The sequence below is a fragment of the Spinacia oleracea genome, chromosome 1 (genome assembly GCF_020520425.1).
Source record: "Spinacia oleracea cultivar Varoflay chromosome 1, BTI_SOV_V1, whole genome shotgun sequence".
NCBI classification, from domain to species: Eukaryota; Viridiplantae; Streptophyta; class Magnoliopsida; order Caryophyllales; family Amaranthaceae; genus Spinacia; species Spinacia oleracea.
In genome coordinates, this window is record NC_079487.1 from 109,109,777 (window position 1) to 109,133,105 (window position 23,329).

At 35.6% G+C, this 23,329-nt stretch overlaps 4 protein-coding genes and 1 long non-coding RNA gene across 6 annotated transcripts; 2 read left to right on the top strand and 3 right to left on the bottom strand.

The window, feature by feature from the left end:
• Nucleotides 1–623: 623 nt before the first annotated feature.
• LOC110795156 (uncharacterized) lies at nucleotides 624–4,637 on the top strand. Its single transcript, XR_002535208.2, has 2 exons — nucleotides 624–888; nucleotides 4,103–4,637. It is a non-coding gene; the product is annotated as an uncharacterized lncRNA (long non-coding RNA).
• Nucleotides 1,504–3,444, bottom strand: LOC110795155 (uncharacterized). Its single transcript, XM_022000138.2, has 2 exons — nucleotides 2,449–3,444; nucleotides 1,504–2,346 (listed from the first exon to the last, which is right to left on the bottom strand). The coding sequence occupies exons 1-2, from the start codon at nucleotides 3,300–3,302 to the stop codon at nucleotides 1,707–1,709; spliced, it is 1,494 nt and encodes a 497-aa protein (XP_021855830.1). The 5' UTR covers nucleotides 3,303–3,444; the 3' UTR covers nucleotides 1,504–1,706.
• Nucleotides 4,638–5,749: 1,112 nt separating the features above from the next.
• On the bottom strand, nucleotides 5,750–9,765 carry LOC110795153 (presenilin-like protein At1g08700). Of its 2 annotated transcripts, XM_022000137.2 has the most exons (3): nucleotides 9,696–9,765; nucleotides 9,447–9,525; nucleotides 5,750–7,391 (listed from the first exon to the last, which is right to left on the bottom strand). In XM_022000137.2, the coding sequence occupies exon 3, from the start codon at nucleotides 7,148–7,150 to the stop codon at nucleotides 5,897–5,899; it is 1,254 nt and encodes a 417-aa protein (XP_021855829.1). In that variant the 5' UTR covers nucleotides 7,151–7,391; nucleotides 9,447–9,525; nucleotides 9,696–9,765; the 3' UTR covers nucleotides 5,750–5,896. The 2 variants fall into 2 exon arrangements, with proteins under 2 accessions (XP_021855829.1, XP_056695224.1); XM_056839246.1 differs by having other exon boundaries at nucleotides 9,447–9,701.
• A 2,938-nt stretch (nucleotides 9,766–12,703) lies between these two features.
• On the bottom strand, nucleotides 12,704–18,721 carry LOC110798642 (uncharacterized). Its single transcript, XM_022003830.2, has 3 exons — nucleotides 17,831–18,721; nucleotides 17,004–17,171; nucleotides 12,704–12,838 (listed from the first exon to the last, which is right to left on the bottom strand). Exons 1-2 carry the CDS (start codon nucleotides 18,134–18,136, stop codon nucleotides 17,010–17,012), a joined length of 468 nt encoding a protein of 155 aa, XP_021859522.1. The 5' UTR covers nucleotides 18,137–18,721; the 3' UTR covers nucleotides 12,704–12,838; nucleotides 17,004–17,009.
• On the top strand, nucleotides 12,733–14,379 carry LOC110798643 (uncharacterized). Its single transcript, XM_022003831.2, has one exon. It carries the CDS (start codon nucleotides 12,733–12,735, stop codon nucleotides 14,377–14,379), a length of 1,647 nt encoding a protein of 548 aa, XP_021859523.2.
• Nucleotides 18,722–23,329: the final 4,608 nt, after the last annotated feature.

Here is a 23,329-nt window from a genome sequence, read left to right on the forward strand (position 1 = left end):
CGTCTCCTTCACCTTCTCGCCGCCGTTGCAATATGTGAGACTCTCCGGTAGATCGAATTGGGATCACTTCGCCCCTCAATCGCCGGCCCGAATTTCTGTTGTGGTTGTTGTTACGGCCACTACTGCTGAAAACTTCAAACGTTGTTGATTAATGTGGTTGTTGTGTAGATAGATAGATTTCTATTTTATGGTCCCACACTTACTCACATAATCTTTTTACTAAATTCATTCATCCACTATATCACTTTCATCTTATTTTAATAAATTTAACTCATTCTCCTAAAACTATAAGCTGGTCAGAGTGTATCCTTTAATAAGATACGGAGGGAGTATATTAACAACTGAAAATTGAGTAAAAATTAAAAAAAAAAAAAGGTAAAAAAAGAGTTGTCCACTAATCAAGAATCCAAATTACCACCATTGGTAGTAGCAATCAAGGTTATCAAAATCGCGATTCTACTTTAAATCAGAATGGACACTTAGATTCGAATTGTAAAATGGAATCGTAGAATTGTAAGATTAAATTCTGAAAATTCATTTAAAATGCTTATATTATAGGTAAAAAACTTAATAATTTAAATATATAGTTGTTTAATATCTAAATAAGCAATAATTAACAATATTTATCTATTAATAATTTTCTCAATTTGATTTATTTTTATGAGGTTTTCGCTAGTAAAGAAAAAATGTAGAATTGTAAATCGAATTATTGACAATATTTTACGATTTGAATCGCGATTTTAATGGAAGAAAACGAACCACCTAACCGTCTGACAAGCCATGTTTGGTTTGTAGGTATTGTTAATTACAGGAAAGAAACTAAGCGAAAATTCCCGAGTGCCCAATCGCTTCTGCAAAACTGCAACCGGCGATGGCGACGGCAACCTGGTATTTTCGAATTGCTCTAGCTTATTCGTTTTCTGCGTATGATTATGTGTTCCAATAGTTGCATGATTTTTTTTGGTTATTTTAAAACGTAGTGGAATTTCTAGGGTTCAGATTATCGAAGTTCTCAGTTCTTTTGTTTGATCATTACAATTATTGAATGTCACCTGGGAATTTGGTAAAATTTTTGTATTTTTTTTTTGTATTTTTTTTTTAGTTTATCAGTACTTTCACGCTTTATTTTCATGGCTAATTTCAGTTTTTGCTCCTTTTGTAGACTAATTGTGCTATTTTAAAACTTTAAACTTGCATTATGTCATTGTTTTGCATGTTAATTGCAATTGCTAAGTCTGGTTTTGTAATTCATGTTGACTTGTTATCACTAAAAAGTTGTAGCCAAAAATCGAATGCGAAGATAGTTTGAATTCTCAAAATGAATATGGCTGTAAGAGTGTAAAATGTGCTATCATGTTTGTTTCATTAGTGGTTATATACTTATATCTTAATTGTATACTTGTATTATCGACTCGTGTTTATCTCTGTTGCATTATCTGAACTTATTTGTACTTATTTTGTCTGAAATAAGTGAAAATAAGTCAAACAGAACAAAGCCTTAGGTTGATAAGAAAAACATTCATAGTAGTATATTAACAACTGAAAATTGAGTACAGAAAAAAAAAATAAAAAAATACAGGACTAGTTGTCCTCTAATCAGGAATCCAAATTACCACCATTAGTAATAGCAATGGAAGAAAACAAACAATCTAACCGTCTGACAAGCAATGTTGGTTTACAGGGGAAGAAACTAAACGAGAAACATTCTACACTAGAGTAAGCTGCAGAGTTTCTTTGAACTCAGCTCTCCTTGTTTCATTGTACAATGTCCTGTACCTATTTGGCCAGTATGTTAATCCAATACAACCAGAAAGTTCCCACTCCATTGATCTCTTCCCAATAGCTGATTTGTCCACTTTCCAACATACCGTTTCCCCATACTGATCTCCTGCAAATATAACCCCTCCCTGTCTAGTAAAAGGCCTGTATGCATTAGAATACCGGTGCTTAAACCACGCCTTAGGCTGAAACATTTTCATAGGGGAAGGTTTAGATGAAAAGACCTCTCTTCCGTCATTACTGTCATGCAGAAACCAGTTCAAACCCCCGCTGTCACCCTTTGCAGTCTCCTCAAATTTCCATGGTTTGAAGACTCTTGTTGTGGTCTCTCCTGCTGATACCTGGACTCCCACTTTGTTAAGAGGCTCGAATGATCCTTCTATTGTCTTCTCTATTTCTATTTCCTTCTTTGGATTCTCTGAAGATTTGCTTACTGACACGCTTAAAATGTCTGTCTGAGGTCCTGGTGTGAGTTGCAGTGACATTCTTGAAGGGAAGTGCTTTTCTGCTGCCCCTGCTCCTCGATCTTTTAGAAGCTTCTCACTTACTAGTCGAACCACATCTAGCCTGTCAGATAAGATTTTAAATATAACGTTAATTTTTTCAATAAGAACTGACTATTGTATGAATGCCTTAGCAAAATATATGGATTTTTACGTGTATAAATACCTTATATTGTCGATGTTTACCATTACTTCAATCCATTTCTCCTTGACTATGGCTTTATAATTGAGCTGTATGACACCCTCAAGATGGTGGTAGTTTAGAGAAAAGGCTAAACGCTCATCAGCTGAACCACTTGTGTTCTCGATTTCCATAGTTATTATAGGACAATATAGCTGAACTTTCCACAGCCCGGTAGTTGAAAAACCATGGGAAAACAGAGGAGACGGACCTTTGAGGATTTGGTTGGCTGCTTTTAGCTCCATTTTCCAGTTTGTGATAGCTAGATTCAAGCATCTCATCCATTGTTGTTCAATGTTAGACCCTAAGATCCTCATCAGTAGCTTTGAGGCTTCACGAGATTCCATAGTTGAAAGCTGATCTTTTAGAGCTTTAAGACAATTGAAGCGAAGATCAGTTGGAGCTTCATATATACAAACTAAGAAAACTAAGGTAAGAATGGAAACATTGAAGATGTGTTTCAAGTTATATGTAGGATCAATCTTGGGGATTTTTATAGGGTTAATGTTTTTTGTAGGTCCGTACTTGAATACATCTTGAATGAAAATCGAAATGAGATAATATATCGTGTTTTCGTCACCCAGGAGGTTTGTGGAAGGGCTTAAGACATAAATTGGTTTTGAGGTCCAAAGGGATACAGGAAGGCTAAAGTTTGCAAAGATGGAAAAGGAGATTGATTTGGTTGAAATGTTTTTGGTTATGTTGAGACTGAGGGTTGCTAACGATGAGTTTGATGAGCATATGCATATCGACATGGAATCCTTCTTCCATTGAGTTAGCGGTGGAAGGTTTTGGATCCATGCCCATATATCAGTGTTTCTACAAGTAGCAGCAGCCATGTTTACTCTCTTAAAATCTTAATTCAATTCAAGGATGAGCTTTGAATCTATTTATAGACTCGGAGATGATTACGAGGAAGAAACTTTTTGTAGCTAAGATTCCAACAAGGTGCAAAAGTCAAAAGAAAGCAATACTAATGCTAGAAAGTTGATAGCACATAAAACCTTCAGAAGGTGATTTATTATATATGAGGCTTTTTGATTGGCGAATTGTGCAAGAAATTGATTCTTCGGGGATGGCTTGTACAAGAATAAGATGCCTTCTAACATTTTTGGATATGAACATGCTTTATTTGGTAAAACTCTGTTAGTTTAAGTTACTGATAGCTGAAGCAATATGCCTAAGTAAACACCTTCTCTGAGTTCCTTATGAGATTAAACTGCTGACATCTTGTAATCTGATGAGTCAGATATTAAACGATATATGATTAATCGCTTCAAAATCGTGGATATTATCAAGGGAATTAGATGATAACGATAATAATCCTAGTTGGACTTAACCAAATGTTAACTTACATTTACAGCTTACTATTATTGGAAATGCAGAATACGAGTGAAGTTCACATTGCATATGCATTACTAAACTCAGTAATGTATGATATCACTATATCAGCTGCAGTGTTATATGCTCATGTCATGCCATCTTTGATATTTTTGCTTACTAAGCCTTTACAGAAAATAACTTCATTTTTAGGTAACAGTTTCATTCTAACTTTGTTTTTCCCTCAAACACCTTTTTATTTTATTTTTGAGTTTCTTTTTTCCTTTGTGGCAGATAACCAATTGCTTGTTTTTTGCAGGTACTGCACAAGTTTAGCTTGTTTTTTTAGAGTTTCTTTTTTCCCCTATGCTGCTGAAGATTGAACACAAAAACATTTACACGTGATGTAGTATTCGTAAAAGTTGTTTGAGGCGTATTTGGGTGTCCGAGAGAAGGCATCCCCATCCCGAAAGCAAGGGTTGGCTCACTTGGTACGAATCTTAACCAAGTGAGGTTGTCCGTAGATCATAACAACTTATTGGAGATCAGAGTGAATTGTTGCGTTTTTTGGAGCAAGTTTTCCATTTTTTCAACTAATTATTGTGAAACGGTGTCATCTAAGACAGCCTCAAACAAATTGGGTGGTTCAAGATGCTATGATCGAAACTAGAGGCTGACATATTTTTCATCTTCTTCACGCAAAAGAGTGTTTGTTACTGGTGTTGGTAGAATGGTAGCCAAAGTGTATGAAACAAGTTCAAATGCGAGTCAAAGTTGGATGTACGCTAAATGCAGTATGAGATATGGTTAGGCATAAATTCTAGTATATCCTCAATGAGCAATCCTTTCATTAATATGCTTTTACTTTTTATTTAATTATTTATTAAGGCCTAATCATGTGCTAAGAGACAAGATTATAATTACATCAACATGCCATTTAATAGGCATTTGTGTGTAATATTACAAAATGGTAATGAAATATCAAATATGATGAAAACACGTCATGGATGTGGAATTGTGGAGTTAGATCATCATTAACTTTCCTTGCAAATTTACGTAATCTGCGTAGTCGATTATCATTGCTGTCATTTATTACCATCTACCAAACAGAGAAGGAGCAAAATTAAAATACTCCTAAAATGTCTTTTCAAGGACAATTATACTATAGAGGGGAACATCTATTGTACACCTTTCACTTATTTCCGTTAGCAGACATGTCAAAAATAGCCTCGGACGTACCATATACAATTACTAGGATTCACCGGGTGTACAATGAAAATTATAAAACTTTCATAATTTAAGCCATATCAATCTATGCAAGTAATGAATGAAGTAGAAACTGTACCAAATCTATGAATTAAGTTGTTTATAGGATAAGACAGAATATTTCCTTTTAGTTTTCATAGATTTGTTATTTGTAAGTACCGCATAAGTTTCCTCTGAGAATCAAAGTGGTATAATCTTTCTCATCTATTCATGACTTTTTTGGTCACGAGATTCCGCAAAAAGTACTAAGGTATTGACTTACAATTACAACTAATCAATCAAATGCCAGCCTAACACAAGCAATGTTTCTACTTTCTAGCAAGCCATTTTCTTTTGGTGGAAAATTACAACCTGTTATCAATTGTACCCAAACCCCATTTATCTTTACCATTACGCCACTTTAACAACCCTTAATTAACATCTAATTGAGTAATTGTATACATAAATACAAATAGTTTACTCTGATAATAGAAAGACGCACACTACGAGAAATGCAAAGAGGCGAAGCAAAAAGAATAGCAAATAATTTCTATTCAAAATGGTAAGTATGTAACTACATTGAAGTAACAAAGCATTGACATAAAATATCTCAATTGACAAGCTGCCTCAATTCCTTCATGGTTTAGTGAAACCACTTCTCTTTGCAAAAATTTACCAGATCTGATGAATGTATTTACAATCCTTCTATTCACACATCAGGAAAAACAAGCGTAAACGTTTCAATAAATCTCATTGTTGTTTACTGGTATAGAACCTTGAAAAACACTACAACAAACAGCACAACACTTCTAAGAAAATAAAAAAAACTATCTTCTGTAGTAGTTCTGGCCGAGGAGGAGTTGTTGTGTCAGAACATCATCAAATTAGTTGATGTCTGAACAACAAAAGGTTCCATTAACAATCGAGTCAAGAAGTAAAAAATGACCCCTAAAGCAATGGAAATAGGCAAGGCCGGTAGTGCTCGACGACACACGGACAACAAAATGAGAGTACAAGCAAGCCCTGATATAATAGCAAGGTAACAAGCATATACTGTCATTAGATCATACATTGCAGCTCTACCCACCAGAACACTGTAAAACACAAAATCCCCCAACCCTAGTTTGATACCTGCACTTGTGCCTTCCTCATTACCATCACCACCATCTCTCGTTACCATCTCCATAAGGGATGACCTCTCTTCATCTATCACGCCAATCTCACTCGAATTTTCTGCCACCAACGGTATTGTTTCCCCTTCATTCCTCATTCTCTCTCTTACATCCTCGACTGTACTTTCCTCCTCGTTTGAACGGTTTCCAACGTTTCTTGATAAATTCTGGAGCTCCACCGATGAATTATCTGAAACCCCACCAACCAAAAGCCCTAAATCCCCATGTCTTCTTCCTCCGCCGTTAGAAGCAGAAACAGTAGGCCTTGCCTCGTAAACTAAAGCTGGAAGATCATCATCCCTTGATTGAGACAACTCCACTAGAATCTTCAATGGACCACCAGGAGCTAAAACTGCCACCAAATCATAAACTGCCAAAGCAACCAGCAAAACCCAGGTAGTCCATTCAGGCAATTGGGTGAACCAAGCAGCAGTTATGATCCCCAAAATTACAGTATAAGTTTGGGTAATGATAATTGGAACTCCTCTTCCGAATACAGAGACAACCCCAAGTGCGGAGAAATTAAAAAGAGAGAGAAAACAAGTGAGGGCATCGAAGGGGAGAGAAAAATGGCTGATGAGAGAGAGAAAAATGGCACCCCCCATCGTTGTGAGGATGAGGAAAGCTGATAGGCGCATATAGTGTTTGAGAAAGTTGGTGAAGTTGTAGTAGTAAAGGAGGACAAGGACAAAGGTGACTACTGAAATGAGGACAATAAAAACAGCAGCGTTTAGAAGAGCGCCTTCAAGTTTTTGGGTTGTGGAATCAGATGGATTTTCTGAGTAGACGAGATTGGCTGCAGTGATGATAGGGGTAGAAGGGGAAGATGGGAAAGAAGAGGAAGGAGAGAGAATGGAGACTAATAGGACAACTAAGAGCATACAAATTGAAACTGGTGACATTACCCCGATTAGTTCTGTGCCAAGGGAATCAAGTATACTGCCCTCCATTGCTGCTGGTTTTGGGTTGAGGAGAAAAGAAGGGTATTGGAAGGTCACAGACACGCTATTGGAGGGGCTTGTTGGGGGAAGAAATGGTGAATGAAGTTAATCAGAATGATGCACACTCACAGATGTATGAGCCACATTCACTGAGGTGTTCCGTGAACTTCAGTTTGTCCCTTCAGCACAGTTGTTCCAACATAGACAAACAACAGCCTTGATAAATGTCCAAATGGAGTCATACTCAGATCTGCGCAGCACGGCAACCCAAAAATTAGTACAAGAGACCATTAGCAGCCAACATTTCGAATGAATGATATTTCTTTCTGTCATAAAAGTCTACAAAATGCTTCTTCGAAACTCACCATTCCGTTGCAGAAAACTAAATCAATCATAAAATTAAATTAAACATACAAGTAGGTTCCTCAAGAAATCATCACCAAGAATAAGAATATATTGCTAAGTTCAAAAATGAAACCTAAGAACCCTTGATAAGTAGCACAGACAATGAAGCTAAAATAAAAATCTGACATCTTTGTCAAATAACTAGCAACTTCATTAAGTAAAGGCAATATAATTAGCTTAAAGTCACAAACAGATAGCAGAACCCGATGATCCCGAAAATGAATGAAGCTAAACCAAGCAAATGAACGAAAACAAATTCACAAGATGCATCTTCAGACAGCAGATTAATAAAACCACAACATTGAGACGGAAATTTCTCTCAGGTGGCCTTTCTTTGTCTCATCCAAGATTTAAACTTCAAAGTTAACAAATACAAAAATCCCCGCTATCTTGTAATGATCGAACTAGAGTGAAGCTTGCTTCTATAAATGCTGAACTAAAGATAGTACAATATGCCTCTTGTGATTTGTACAAAGAGATGTAAATCCTCATATCGACCTAATTCACTACCCAGTGGCCAAAGCCAAAATTCCCATGTGCTGCAGTTCTACACAGACGCAAATTAGAACTTCAGAATGCAAGAGAAAGATCGAAAGACGATGAATCATTATTTACCAATCATCAGAGTCATACCCGCAACGAAGGTAACCAAAATATTCTTAATTATCTTTCTTTAAAATAAATATTTTGATTGTAGACAGCCTTCTTACGGAAAGTATGCAGACAAGGTTCCTAGTGCAATCCTTACACTGAACTACCTATACATCGCAAGATGCCATTGAAAGTTGCATCCATGAGTTATGTGCATGTTGCAAAGCTTAGAAAACCCAATAAGCTCTATAAACACAATCAAGGAAGATCAATATGATTCACTCCTTTTTTCCCGAATAACCCTCAAAAACCTCTAATTATCAGTCACTACTTTGGCTTACTGTAATCTCTTAACTAATATCCAAACAAAATACCTAACTCTACCAAAATGGTAGACAGAGAAACACCTAAGTGCCTATTTACTGAACTGGCAGCTGTAGAAACTAGAAAGTCTCGCTCCTGTGAGTCACGTGCCATCGCCGGCTCGCCGTGATGCCACCAAAAATTAAGCAACTTCTAACACTACAACAAAACTCGTGCTCTGTTCTGTTCGACTTATTTTGACTGATTTCTGACAAAATAAGTTCAGTTAAGTTCAAATTAGTTCAGTTAGCTTCAGATAAAATAAGTTTAGATAAGTTAAGATAAGTTCAGTTAAGTTCAGATAAGTTTAGTTAGGTTCAGATAAAAAATAAGTCGAATAGAACGGAGTGTCATACAAAAACTCGAGGTTTCTTCTATGTACAACCCCACAATTGAAACTTTCCCTCTTTCCACAAAGCTTGAAGATGTTGAAACCACTTACCCCAAACTAAACAGTGGGGGATCTTTTAACACCCTAAACTTACAATTTTTACTCTTACACACATTTGCCATCTCTTACTATGTTTTCCTACAGATTTTTACTCTTGCAATTTTTACAACTTAAAACTTCCGTACTTTGAAACCAGAAACTTCAACCAACAGAAAAATCACAAAAGAAGAACAACTCAAGCACCAAAAACCTAATGGGAAAATTTCACCCATTCAACCTAGCTAATTGGATAAAACCTTTAATTTACCAAAATGGCGAAACCCTTTTTCTTCCTAATTCAGTTAACCTAATCTGTAAACCAACCTAGAAAAGGGCCATACATTTTCCAAGTGCATATACTAATGAAAATAAAGTTCATCAGAAAATATCATGAAGTACCCCAAAGTCCAAAATTCCCATCAAACTCTCAATCAATTCATAACCACGACAAAAAAAAATTAACAATTTCAATAAGAATAATTACCCTAGTTTATAACTTGGGATTAAGAATCTCACCTGAAATGATTATCGTGGCAAAAAACCCACATCAACAGAGGTAAATTAAGAGGAATTCTTCACCATTTTGATGCTAATTCTGCAATATAAGCAACATTTTAACAAATTGGATCAAATTCGCAAAGATGATGAGAAAATTACAAAGATATGTTATGATCTAAAGTAAGATTAAGTCAGTCTTGCCACATGAGGCATCAGAAGTCGACTTTTGCGAGAATTTTCAGAGGGAATGAAATAAAGATGGTGAACCTATAGAATGGAAGTCCTTGCGGTAAACGACGGCGTCTTGCTTGTACAACAACTCGAGCATTAAATGGCTAGGGTAATGTATAATTTTATGCTCGATTTCCTAAATGGTTATACTTTTGTCCGTTCCAATATTATTAAAATCATTTACCTCAAATTTTCACAAATATTGCACCAGTTTAATTTTTATTTATTAATAGTAAAAATTATTCATTAATAAAAATTCATACAACATAATTCGTATACAACAGAAATCGTAACCATATAACAAACTGAATCAAAAAGAGGTATTCTTCCATTAAAACTACGATCGTTGAGAAGGTCACATGCACTGTGAAATATTTCTTACACATATCGTTGGAATATACAACCTTTTTGGAGAGACGACCTAACGATTTGTTGTATCCACGAGTACGACTTCCATCTGACTCATCTAAGTCAATTTGAAAAATTGATAACTGCTGCAATCTCGCATAGTTCTTTACCAACGAACCAAATTTACCCCACCACTGGGAACTTACTACACTCAATAATGTAGTTTTATTGAATTTAACGACAAAACATGTAATTTTTAAAACAAAAGGGTCGGGAATAGCCAAATTTTTGAATTTTTTTGACTATTTTTGACCTAGAAAACCTTAAGATTTGTAAACTTAAGGGAGAGAAAAGAGGGAGGAAATTGGTTAGGGTATTTTTTGTAGGACGCATAAAATATTGCACCATTTTCATTACGAAAAATAAAAAATTTGCTTTCACACTATAAATAACCTATATACTCTTACATGTTAACTCTGGAACATTTTAATCACATGACAAGTTGTATTTTTTTCTTTGTCTTTCTTACTTTTTCCGACTTAAAAAAATCTTGTGTCAAACCCAATGAAGCAATAAATATGGAGCGGAGGAAGTACTTACTTTTTTTCCCGATATTTAATCTACATATTTAAATACTCACACCATCCCATAATGTTTTTCCTATTTTCTTTTATAGCGACTCAAAATGATCTTTCCCTTTCAATTCTTCCTTTTTAAATTCATATTCTAGAAAGTACGATGAAGGGTCCTACTAAATAAATACCTCGCACAAATATTTCCAGTTATATTTACAGGTCAGACTCATTGAAAGTGAGGGGGATTATAAGGGAAATCCTCACTTTCTAAAAAGCCCATCGTGAGGGGTTTTGATACCCAACGACTTTTATTGGGCTTAACATGTCATAAACTTGTTGTAGGCGTAACATGTTCCTATGTGGCAGTACTCTCTCGATATATTCAATCATCATCGTCAATTCTTCACCATCTTGTTAACTTTTTCACCGGTTATCAGTCACTTAAGCCCAATCAAAGTCATTGGTAGTAAAAATGGGATTATTAAAAAAATATGTCATATGTGGAATTAATAAAAGAAAATCGGTCAAATATTGGATTAATATTACCAAATTTCAAAAAAAAAAAAAAAAAAAAAATGTATGTTAAAAATGAAAAGGAAAAACAAGGTGTGTGATGCACATTCTTTTTTGGGGGGATTAATTGTATCCCAGTGGCCAGTGGGGACTCCACTTGCTAAACGTACTTCACTACTTTGTGATTCGTGAAAGACTTGCAAAATTTGCATGAAAATGTTGTAATGCACTTTAGTGTCTTTTTTTGTTCACTTCAATTCTAATTTAGTTTGTATTCACATGGATGTACAAAGGTAACAACCAAAAAATAAAATAAATGTATACTTGAATAAGTTTTGTACGGAGTAATTAATTGGTGATAGTCCGACTTGAACCCAATTAAAGTTATTATAGTTGAGTAATCTATCTATATTTAGTCTATAAAAAGCGAAATTATTGATAATTTCCAAAGACTTGTATGTGGCAAGTCACACTCATCAATTGGTGGTGTGACGTGTTCCTATTTGCGACAAATATACCATGCAAGGTGAATATGAAAAGGAATGACTTAAAATATGTCGGCATCTTCACCCATGTTGGGCGGATTTTCCTTCTCACCGGCAACGTAATGAAGATCGGGTGTTTATATAATCTGGTTGTTTGATGGGAAGCCATTTAGGGATCTCGGTTCTTGTCTTTCTTTGTTTTTTCTATGTCTAAATTGAATAACAAATCTAGAACTAATTAATCATTAGAAACAAAATTTAGGAGAATGATCGGGGGAAAAAAAAACCCAAAGTTATAGCAATTTTGATGTCGTTTGTAGTTGTTGTTGTGGCTAAGATTGTCTATCTTCACTGTCAGTGGTGATTATACTTCAGGTATATATGTTTGCACAATTGCACGACCATAGATATATGAGTAGAGATGTTGGTGGTTGGAGGAGAGAGATTGTGTACGTGCATGTGTAGATGGAAGAAATGCAGAGCTAGCTAATGTTGTCAACTCACCATTGTTTGTGTAATGTTGTTACTTGTAGGAGCTACGAGAGAGAAGGAGTGTCAACTGCAAAAGTACCAGATTTTGGTAACACTAACTGAACTACTCCCTCCATTTCTAAATGTTGTATCCATTTGGAATCTTGGGGGGTTTTTAAGAAAAATAGAATCTTGGTTTGTATGGGTATAAGTGTAATGATTGGGTGTAAGAGAAATGATTGTGTGTAAGAATGTGTAAGAGATTCTTTTTTAAAGATTAAAGTAAGGAGAGAGAAAATATTAAAGAATTATGGGAAAGGGGATATTTTCATTTAATTAATCAAAAATCAGAAAAAATCTGATTGAAGTGGGGACCAAAGTACATGAGGTGGATTTATTTCATCCAATGAGATTACAGCAACAGAAAAAAACGGAGGGAAAACTTCCCAAATTGGGAAAGTCCACTTCCCTTTTTACACTTCCCTCCAAAAACAGAAATTTACCAAAAAGTTTTCCCTCCAAACTTTTTCCCTCCAAACTTTATACATTTACCACCCTTTATAAATAGGGGACAATTTCTACCCAAAAACCCTCATAAATTCCAACTGTTTTAATATCAGTTACAACAACAAAAAACCAAAGGCAATAAATGCACTACAATTAATCAGCAAGGGGACATTAATGGCTTCAGATCAAGAGGAGGACGAGTTCCTCGGTTTTTCCGATGATGAAGGAGACGGGACGAACTCTGATTCAGATTATGATGATGATGAAGCAACCCAAAATGCTGTAAGTGAAGTAAATGCTCATCAAATAGGGGACTTTGAGCAAAATCAACAATTGCCAGATCTGAATGAAGTGGGACAAGAATATGCACAAGAATGTGAAGTGGGACCACAGCATACATCAGGTATATCAGATAACCACTCAGTTCCATTTTTGTTTGATTTGAACATGCCAACACAACAAGAGTTCCCACCATCTCCAATTCATCAAACAGAAACAGAGCAAAATCATCATAAGCCTAGAACCCCAAGGATTAACAACGAATTAAGGTTGGAAATCTTGTTGTTCCTTCTCTTAAGAAAAGAAAAGCATTCAGATGAACTCATTCATGGGACAAATAGGCAGGCTGTTATAAAGTTTGGTTACACAAGGAAGACAATTAGACTAATATGGCAGAGAGCATTGGCACATAAGGCAGCCATGGATTCGTATTTCTATGATAGCAAATATCACAACTGTGGGAGAAAGAGAATTCAAGTAACATATGAGTCTATAGCCTCCATAGCCATGGGGGATAGAACAACCATTATTGATCTAGCAAGGATGCTCAATTTGAGTCCCACAACAGTTTGGAGAATGGTGAAAAGAAAACAGATAAAACCACATTCAAGTCCATTGAATCCAGGCATTTCAGAAGAATGCAAGATGGCAAGGATGAAGTGGGTACTTGGTCTCTTAATGGACTACTCAATACCAAATGATCCCACATATTACAGCATGTATGATTTCATTCACATCGATGAGAAATGGTTCTATCTTACACAAAAAAGTCAAAGAGTTTATTTAGCAAACAATGAACCATTTCCACACAGGAAGGGAAAATCAAGAACTAAGATTCCAAAGTTCATGTTTATGGCAGCAGTAGCAAGGCCAAGGTGGGGACAAGATGGGCAGTGTGAGTGGGATGGGAAACTTGGTATATTTCCATTCACAGATGCAGTGGCAGCAAAGAGAACATCCAAAAATAGAGTCAAGGGGACAATTGAGACTAAACCAATCAAGTCAGTTAATCAGATTGCAACTAGGGCCATGCTAATCAACTACCTAATCCCAGCAATTAAAGAGAAATGGCCACCACATGAGGGGGAAAGGGTGATATACATCATTCAAGACAATGCAAAGGCACACATTTTGCAAAATGATCAAGAATGGCAGCAACATTACAAGCAAGATGGCTTCACATTGATATTGACTCAGCAGCCAGCAAACAGTCCAGATTGTAACATATTAGACTTGGGGTTCTTTAGGTCAATTCAATCACTAATGCACAAAAAGATGCCTAAAACAGTTGAAGATTTAAGTGGTGCTGTGACTGAGGCATATAATGAACTGCATGCAAAGACTCTATCTAATGTGTGGATGTCACTTCAATATGTTGGAAATGAAATTTTGAAACACAAGGGGGACAATGACTACCAACTCCCACACAACAAGAAAAAGATTTTAGAAGATGAGGGGAATCTGCCAGAACAAGTTAAGGCCCCAAGGTGGGCTGTGAATGAATGCAAACAACTTGTTGATGAATGGAGAGCAAATCAGTGAAGTATAGAGCAAGAACGAGAGATTACTTTTTGTGTTTTGGGAACATGTTTTAAAAATTACAAGAGCAAACAAAATGTCACTTTTGTAAGCTTGAATGAAAGCATCACATGTATTTAAAACATTTTGGAAGCAACATATCAACTGGAAGAATGAATGAATCAATTTGTTGTTGTTAATCTTTAGTTTTTGTTCATCATACTCACATATTTGTAGTTATTCATGTACATTGCATATTAACATATGATTTCAGGATTATTCAAAATCATAAGGGAACATGTACATTGCATATTAACATATGATTTCAGGATAAGTCAAAATCATAAGGCAACAATGCACCAATTTAATGAGTCAGCCATTCCTTAAACCATTAAGGGGACAACTTTATGTTTTCAAGGCAACACATGAATTCATTTTCAAGGCAAGGCAAAGCATGGGGACATGTTGTTCTCAGTTTGTATGTGTTCATCATCATTGAATCCTAAACTTTAATATCCTCCTCCCAAATGGAGTGAATGACTAACACAAACAGAAATGGGATAGAAAAGTCACTCCATTTGACAGAGGATACTAAAAGTGTAGGAAACTCAGGACATGCAAAATCACAACTCTAAACACATCAGCTTCAAAATGGAAAGAATGAATATCACATCATTTTCAGATGGAATTTATTCCCATTTTGAAACCGATGCGTCAAAAGATGTAATATTCGAGTTACTAAATCATTTCATCATTGAACAACTCAAAAAAACAAGGCCATGAGCAAGGCAGCAAAGGCAAGGTATTTACTTACAACATACTTAGAAAGTCATATGCAAAATCACTTCTCTAAACACATCGGCATCTAAGTGGAAAGAATGCATATCACATCATTTTCAGATGGAAAATCTTACCACCTAGATACCGATGCGTCAACAAAAGTAAAATTCGATATGCTTAAACCAATTCATCATTGAACAAAGCATGAAGAAGAGGGCATCAAGTACATAGAAGCAAGTACACACAACCATCTCAGAATGTCCCCAAGCATCCCTCACACAAACCCCATCCACCAACACTTAGCTCCCGAGAAGCATTATTCATGCTAATGGCGCATGAGTGTTAATGGAATATAGGGTTTGAGTGTCAGCAAATGAAAACTCATCATAGATGACTCAAAACAAATAACAAGGCAGCAATGGACAAGGCACAACAATCTCAGTTAGGTTGATTTACAGCATATATGTAGTATGTTTCTAAATTTTAACAACCTCATCACCCTTTCACAAAAGGGATTACATGATCACTTGTTTGTTTTTGAAATGAAATTTATCCCCTTTTGTAAAAGGGGACGAGGGAATATGTTAGAAACCAAAATCTAAGATAATCAACAATTACATCACAGATCACAATGATCAAACTCACACATGGGACATTAGCAAACATTAGGGTTCCAATCTCAGAGTTGTTGAATAGCATCATTGATCTATTGTATCAATATTTTCTCAACTTTAACATCCTTTTGCCGAATGGAATGATTGATATTCACTACTGATCATGTGAAATGACAATCACTCCATTAGACAAAAGGAGTTAAAGGACAAGTATTGAAACATAAATCTCAGGATATCAACCTTTAACATCATTGATTATCATTAACACCACAATCAAACATGTTGTTTAAGTGTCATGGTGGTCCTTCCAAAGGGAATTGACAAATTGTGAACTATCGCATTGGATATTTAAAAATAAGTCAATCCCCTTTGAAGGACCACCTAACTAACAAAAGTAAAACATGCATGACATCAAAATTCATCTCAGATGTCCCCAAGCATCATTGAAACAAATTCAACCTACACACACTTAGCGCCTGAGAAGCATCATCACTGATACTAATGGCAGCACGAGTGAGTGTAGGTAACTTGAATTGTTTCTCAGCATATGAAAGACTCATCATCGATGTAACTTGAAAAAACACATCAGCATATGAAAGACTCTGCATATGAAAGACTCATCATCATGTTAAATTTGGTCTCAGATGTCCCCAAGCTTCATTGAACCACACCATGTTCACAAACCATTAGCACACAAAAGCCTCATACAGCCTACGGCTGGATGCTAATGGCGCACTGTGGTTTATGAAACATGGATAGTTTCTCAGCACTGAAAGACTCATCATAGACCTCATTCAAACCCTAACATCACAGACCAAGCATTCAGGAAAGACAAACAATAAGAGGGGACTTTAATGAAACTGTTTTTTTCCAATCACATGTTAAAATTTTATTCATAAACCCATCCCATATGCTTTCACCCCTCTCAAGGCAACACTAATCAACCAGCAAACATATGACAGTTTCAACAGGCAACATTATTAAATCAGCAAGCACACAAGGCAACATTCATCAATCAACAAGGCAACATTCATCAATCAACAAGGCAACATTCATCAATCAACAAGGCAACATGTTTCAAGCAACAAGGCAATAATAGAGGACATGAATACACTCCAAACCCTATCACATCATCAACAAAACAACAACACCCCTTGCCAACAACAGATCACAGTTGTTGGCTACTCCACCTTATGTCTCCACAGCTAACCAGCAATCCAAATATAATTAAAAGAGGGTTTATAGAAGACACACTTATCTCTAAGCATCATCAACACCCTTAGGTGGCTTTTTTTTTATTTCATCTTCCTTCACGTTTGGGGACGAAACCGAACATTGCCCATCAGAAACCTCTGGACCAGCAGTTGTGTTCTCACACTCACCCACATAGTATAGGTCGAATGAATCAGAGTGATTGGGTTCCTTGCAATAAAGAGGGGACATAAAATATGTTTAATATATTTCACATCAACTTAACAAGATCAAAGAACAACATCATCAAAGTAATCATGGAATTGAACATCCAAATCAACCAAAACAGACCAACATTCATGGTATTCAACATGCAATTTAAATAAACTCATAAAAATCGAGAAAAATCAAGGGATCTCTAACATGCAATTCATGAACTTCATCATTTAACCAAAAAAATCAAGGGATCTCTGACATGCAATTCGAAAATTTATCATTTAACAAAATAAATCAAGGGATCTCTTACATGCAATTAGAAAACTTCATCATTTAACAAAAATTATCAACGAATCTCTGACATGCAATTCGAAAACTTCATCATTTAACACAAAAATCAAACATTTATGGGACATGCATGATCACAAAAAATGAACCAATGTTAAATCTAAAACAATTCACAAAAATCATCAACAAATGAAAAAAATTCATTAAAATTCACAAAAAATCTCAAAAAATCAGAACATGCAGAGTAACCCTAATTTTATTAGAAAACCTACGTTTCAACCAAAAATCACAGATTTTCTCCAAGAAACACAAAAAATCCCAAAAACAGAGTAAACCCTAATTAACTCGAAAAATCAGGAAAAAAACCCAAAAATAAGGAAATATACCTCATCAGATTCGTCTCCTCCAAAGAATCTCAGATCTGCTGGTGTGGGGACTCGATCGTCGTATTTGGACTCCACCTCTTCACCAGGCTCCACTTCCATTTTCTCAAACCAAGCTTTGAGATAATTTCGGGTACTCGTGTTCTCCTTCTGGGCCAACCTCAAATTATTCAGATACTCGCCAGAATACGAGTGCTCGTTGTTGGGACAAATGCATTTCGAGCCCCAATCACAGTTTGAGTCAGGAATTCGTTGCCCAGAAGTACCAACCGAATAAGTCGGAAGATATTTGGAGGAAGAGGATCCCATTAAGAAATTAATAAAACCCTAATAAAACTCCGATTTTATCCCCAAAAAAATTTCACCAGAGAATCGATTACCAACCGGGATTTGGGACGACAAAGGGGACAAAACTAGAGGGGATCTCACCGAAATGTCGTTCCGGTTAAAGTTTGAGAACAATTTTGAGCGAAAACCCCAAAGATCTGAGAGATCTCACCAAAAAAAACGAAGAACAGGGGCGGAGAAGGTTAGGGTTTTTAGAGAAACAGAGAGATTTCTTGAGGAGAGAGAGGGAGACAGGAGGAGAGAGGGATCCGAAGAGAATGAGGAGAGAGAGGGTGAGAGGGACGGGTTATAAGGAGAGAGAGGTGAGAGTGACGTTAGGGTTTTATTAATTTAATAAGGGAGGTGGGTGGGTTAAATGAATAAAATATTATGGGTGGGGAAAATTAGGTGGGAATATGGGTAGATTCTTTAGGTTTTTTGGTTATTAGATTGAAATATAAGGGTATTTTAGGAAAAAAAGTATGTCCAAAAATGGAAAGATTCTAAGTGGATACAACATTATGAAACGACTAAAAAGGAAACGGATACAACAAAAAGAAACGGAGGGAGTACAAGGTAACACCATTAACCTACAAATAAAACCCTTCGTAATATTAGTAGTAATTTGTCTAATATTTAAAAGTAACACCATTGACATACAAAAGTAACCCTAGTAAAATATTAAAGTGAATAACCAGCTTAATTTAAAGCCACTCTTCTAGAATTATGAAAGTAATTGAAATTACAAATAGAAGTAACCAATCACAAATAAAAATAAACGTCAGTAACTTTATTATTAATTGTGCTTATTGTTTAAAAGTAACATTATTAACATACAAAAGTAACCCCTAGTAAGCTACTAAAGCAACATACTAATATTTTAAGTGAATAAGTAACTTGATTAGAAGTAACTCTTCATAAACTATAAAAGTAATATTGAAATTCCAAATAGAAATAACTCGATCTTACTTATATTAGTAGTAATTGTGCCTATTATTTTAAGTAAATAAGTAGCTTGATTAAAATTAACTCTTCTAAAACTATTAAAGTAATTGAAATTACAAATAGAAGTAACCAATCACAAATAAAAATAACATTAGTAGTAATTGTGCCTATTGTTTAAAAGTAACATTGTTAACATACAAAAATCAACCCTAGTAAGCTATTAAAGTAACATTCTAATGTTTTAAGTGAATAAGTAACTTTATTAGAAGCAACTCTTCATAAACTATAAGGTAGTGTTTGGAAACTTGAGTTTCATTTCAATTCCTTCATTTCAAATGTGGGAATTGAAATGTTGAAATTCAATTCCAAATTCATTGTTTGGCAAATACTAGCATTTCAAATCCAATATTTCAATTCCACTTTTATATTTGGGAAAAAAGGAACTTGAACCTCTATAATTTAAATGGATACAAATTCTTGGCATGTAAACTAATATTTCAGTAATACAGTCATGAATGTGTAATTCAACAACAATTAAATATTTTATTTGATTGAATTATTTGATTAATCAATAAAGAACAGAAAATCAAAATTAAATTATTAATTAACAACATTAGAATTTGGGGAAACACTAAACCCTAACTTTTGGAAACTTATTGCGCGCCTTCAATCTCGTCATGGTGTCGATAAACGGCAGCGGCAAGCAGGCTGCGAACCGGCGACAAAAAACAAGATCCGAGTCGGCGGTACATAAACCGACGAAATCCTCGAGGCCGATGACATCATCATGATCGGAATACATCTCTTTCATCATGAACGGACATGTTTTCGCACACATCAAACCCTAAAATCTCAAATTTTGGGGAAAATTCGGAATTTTTAAGCGCGAGGTATACAATCAAATCTTCTAAAACCTTATCTTAGTACCAGAAGATTCAGATTTTGGGGAAAAAATCAAAATTTAAAAAATTAATTTTGGGAAAAACCAAATCCTAAAAAAATCCATTCAAGGAAGAAAAGGGTGAGAGAAGTAAAACTCGGTTTGATTCGTGGAAGAGAGAGTGAGAGAAGAAGTTGAAACGCTTTTAGTGGCGATCTAGGAGAAGTTGGAGCGTGAGAAAGGAGAAGAGTGGCTGGGAGGAGCGTGAGAGAGGAGAAGAGTGTGAGAGAGTAATGTGGGATTTGAAATGACTTCATTTGAGAAAGGATTAGAAATTCCATGGGTTGGGTATACGGAGTATTTTCTAAGAGGCTTGGATTTGTTAGGTTATGATTCATATGACAAAACATAAATCATGCGGAAAAACCATAAAGCCAGGAAAGCATATTATTTACACATAATCATTTAGCATAGTTTAGATGCATACACTTTGTTGCGTGCCCTCCCTAGCTGCGCCCGAACCGAACAAGAACAAGTCTTTAGGACTCCAAGTGTCGTCCCTCCGTACATAGTCCACAACACGTCCGGATCCGCCTTAATCTTGACCAACTAGAATCGCCCTTAAGGTAGCTTAGGAATTTCGGCTAATATGGTGCAAGTGTATGGCTGATTTTTCTTCAAAATCTTACCTTTAGAATACTTCAATTGTTTCTATAAATTATGACCCTAGGCACCTATTTATAGAGGTATGGAAAAGGAACTGGAATCCTATTAGGATACGAATTAATTAAACTAGAATCCTAATAGAACTCTTATTTAATTAATTTATCCTTTTAGGATTAGGAATTTAATCATATATCGTAACCTGATAGCTTTAGGATTCGTATAGCACACAAACACACACACGCACGCACAGCAGCCCACGAGGGGCGCCATGCGCGCGCACAGCCCGCGAGCTCGCAGCCCATTGCCACGAGGCCCACACGCTGGCGCAGCCTTGGCGCGCGCTGGGCCTGCCTTGCGGTGGGCCTGGCGCAGCCTTGGCTGGTGCGTTGTGGCGCGCTGGCTTGCTGGGCGATGGCCCGGCTTCGTGCTGGGCCTTCGTCTGGCAGACCTCGTCCGATGCTAATTCATACGATACGCTTCCGATTAATTTCCCGATTCCGGAATTCATTTCCGATACGAACAATATTTAATATTTCCGATTCCGGAATTAATTTCCGTTTCGAACAAATATTTAATATTTCCGTTTCCGGAATTATTTTCCGATTCCGATAATATTTCCGATTCAGACAATATTTCCGTTTCCGGCAATATTTCCGATTCCGGCAATATTTCCATTTCCATCAATATTTTCCGATACGTACCATGTTTCCGTTTCCGGCAACATCTACGACTTGGATAATATTTATATTTCCGATTCGATCCATATTTCCGTTTCCGGCAATATCATCGTTTCCGGAGTATTCATTTCTTGCTTGTGACGATCTCAGCTCCCACTGAAACCAAGATCCGTCGATTCCGAATATCCATAGATGGAGTATTTAATGCCATTAAATACTTGATCCGTTTACGTACTATTTGTGTGACCCTACGGGTTCAGTCAAGAGTAAGATGTGGATTAATATCATTAATTCCACTTGAACTGAAGCGGCCTCTAGCTAGGCATTCAACTCACTTGATCTCACTGAATTATTAACTTGTTAATTAATACTGAACCGCATTTATTAGACTTAATATTATATGCATACTTGGACCAAGGGCATTATTTCCTTCAGGATTTGGGCCAAATTCAATTCCAAATACTTTACATTCCCAAACAGCTAATTTGACCCAATTCCATCATTTGAAATGAAATCCCTCTATCCAAACAGGCCATAAAAGTAATTGAAATTACAAATAGAAGTAACTCTTACTAATATTAGTAGAGTAGTAGTAATTGTGCCTATTGTTTAAAAGTAACATCATTAACGTGAAAAAAATAACTCGGCCTAGTATAACACTAAAATAACTTCTTAACGTTTTAAGTGTCTAATTAATTGGATTAAAAGTAACTACGTTAAAGCTACAAAAGTAACTGAAATTACAAATAGAAGTAACCAATTGCAATTAGAAATAACCCTTTTTTATTTTTTTAAAACTAAGTATGGAGGTAACCCTTCATAATAGGATTAATACGTAATTCTAGTTGATATGTTAAGTAACTCTCTAATAACCAGACATAACTTAGTAAAACACTAAAGTAACTTCCTAACGTTTTAAGTGTATAAGTAACTATGTCAGAGCTATAAAAGCAACTGGAATTACAAATCACGGTTGCTATATGCAACCTTCACTTACTATAATGCACCCCTGTAAAAAACCACAAATACCCTTTAGTGTTTTTTTTCTCTCTCCCGCAACCTGAATCTCTTTGGAAAACTGAAAAACTCTCAAACTTCTCAAACTTTTTCCTCTGTTTGTGGATGAAAGCACAAGAAAATTGAAGTTCGAGAAAGAGTCGTCTCCAACACCAATCGAGAATCAATCTCATCAAGATTGCAATCACAAAATTAATCTCATCAGCAAGGTGCGCCTTCAAACACAAAACAATTTCGTAAAACTGTGCGTGTTGTTGTTTTGCATTTTCATGCTCAAAAATTGGAATTAGATTTTCATATTCATTAATTAACATAATATATTTCAGAATTTCAATTAGCAATTTCAAATTGGGAATTAGGTTTCAAAGCATTGGTTGAATTAGGAATTAGATTTCAAAGCATTGGTTGAATTAGGAATTCGAATTGGAAATTAGGTTTCATGTTGTTCACGAATTATATACATATGGTGTATTGTTCTATAAATCTTTGTGAATTCCTAAAGAAAAAAGTTGAATTTAATGGTTATTGATGGATTACAAATTTATTTCATTATATCGGGTATTTTCTTGATAGTATGGTTTTTTTTCTTTGTTGTTGCTGGCATTATATTGTTTCACACATTCCGGTAAAAAAAAAAAGTAGAAGTTGTTTCTTGTTGTTGAGATGGAATAAATCACAAATTTTGTATGGTTGGGTTGTAATAGAGTAGTATGTTTTGTGTAGTTGGGACAAAATAACACAATCTATTTCATGTGTTTGATAGAAATTTGAGAACGTACGCGGAAGTTTTGATGGACCTCAATTATATAACAAAATTGCATTGTTATCATTCAGAATTGTACAATGATATTTGCTTTGGTAGAACACTTGTTTCCACCACTCATATTTTGTGGAGCTCTCTTGATTTGCTCACCCCTAAACTTATGCAAATACAACCTATTTATAGTTGTTGTATTATGGTTTCTAGATTCTTCTACTCCCCTCATCATC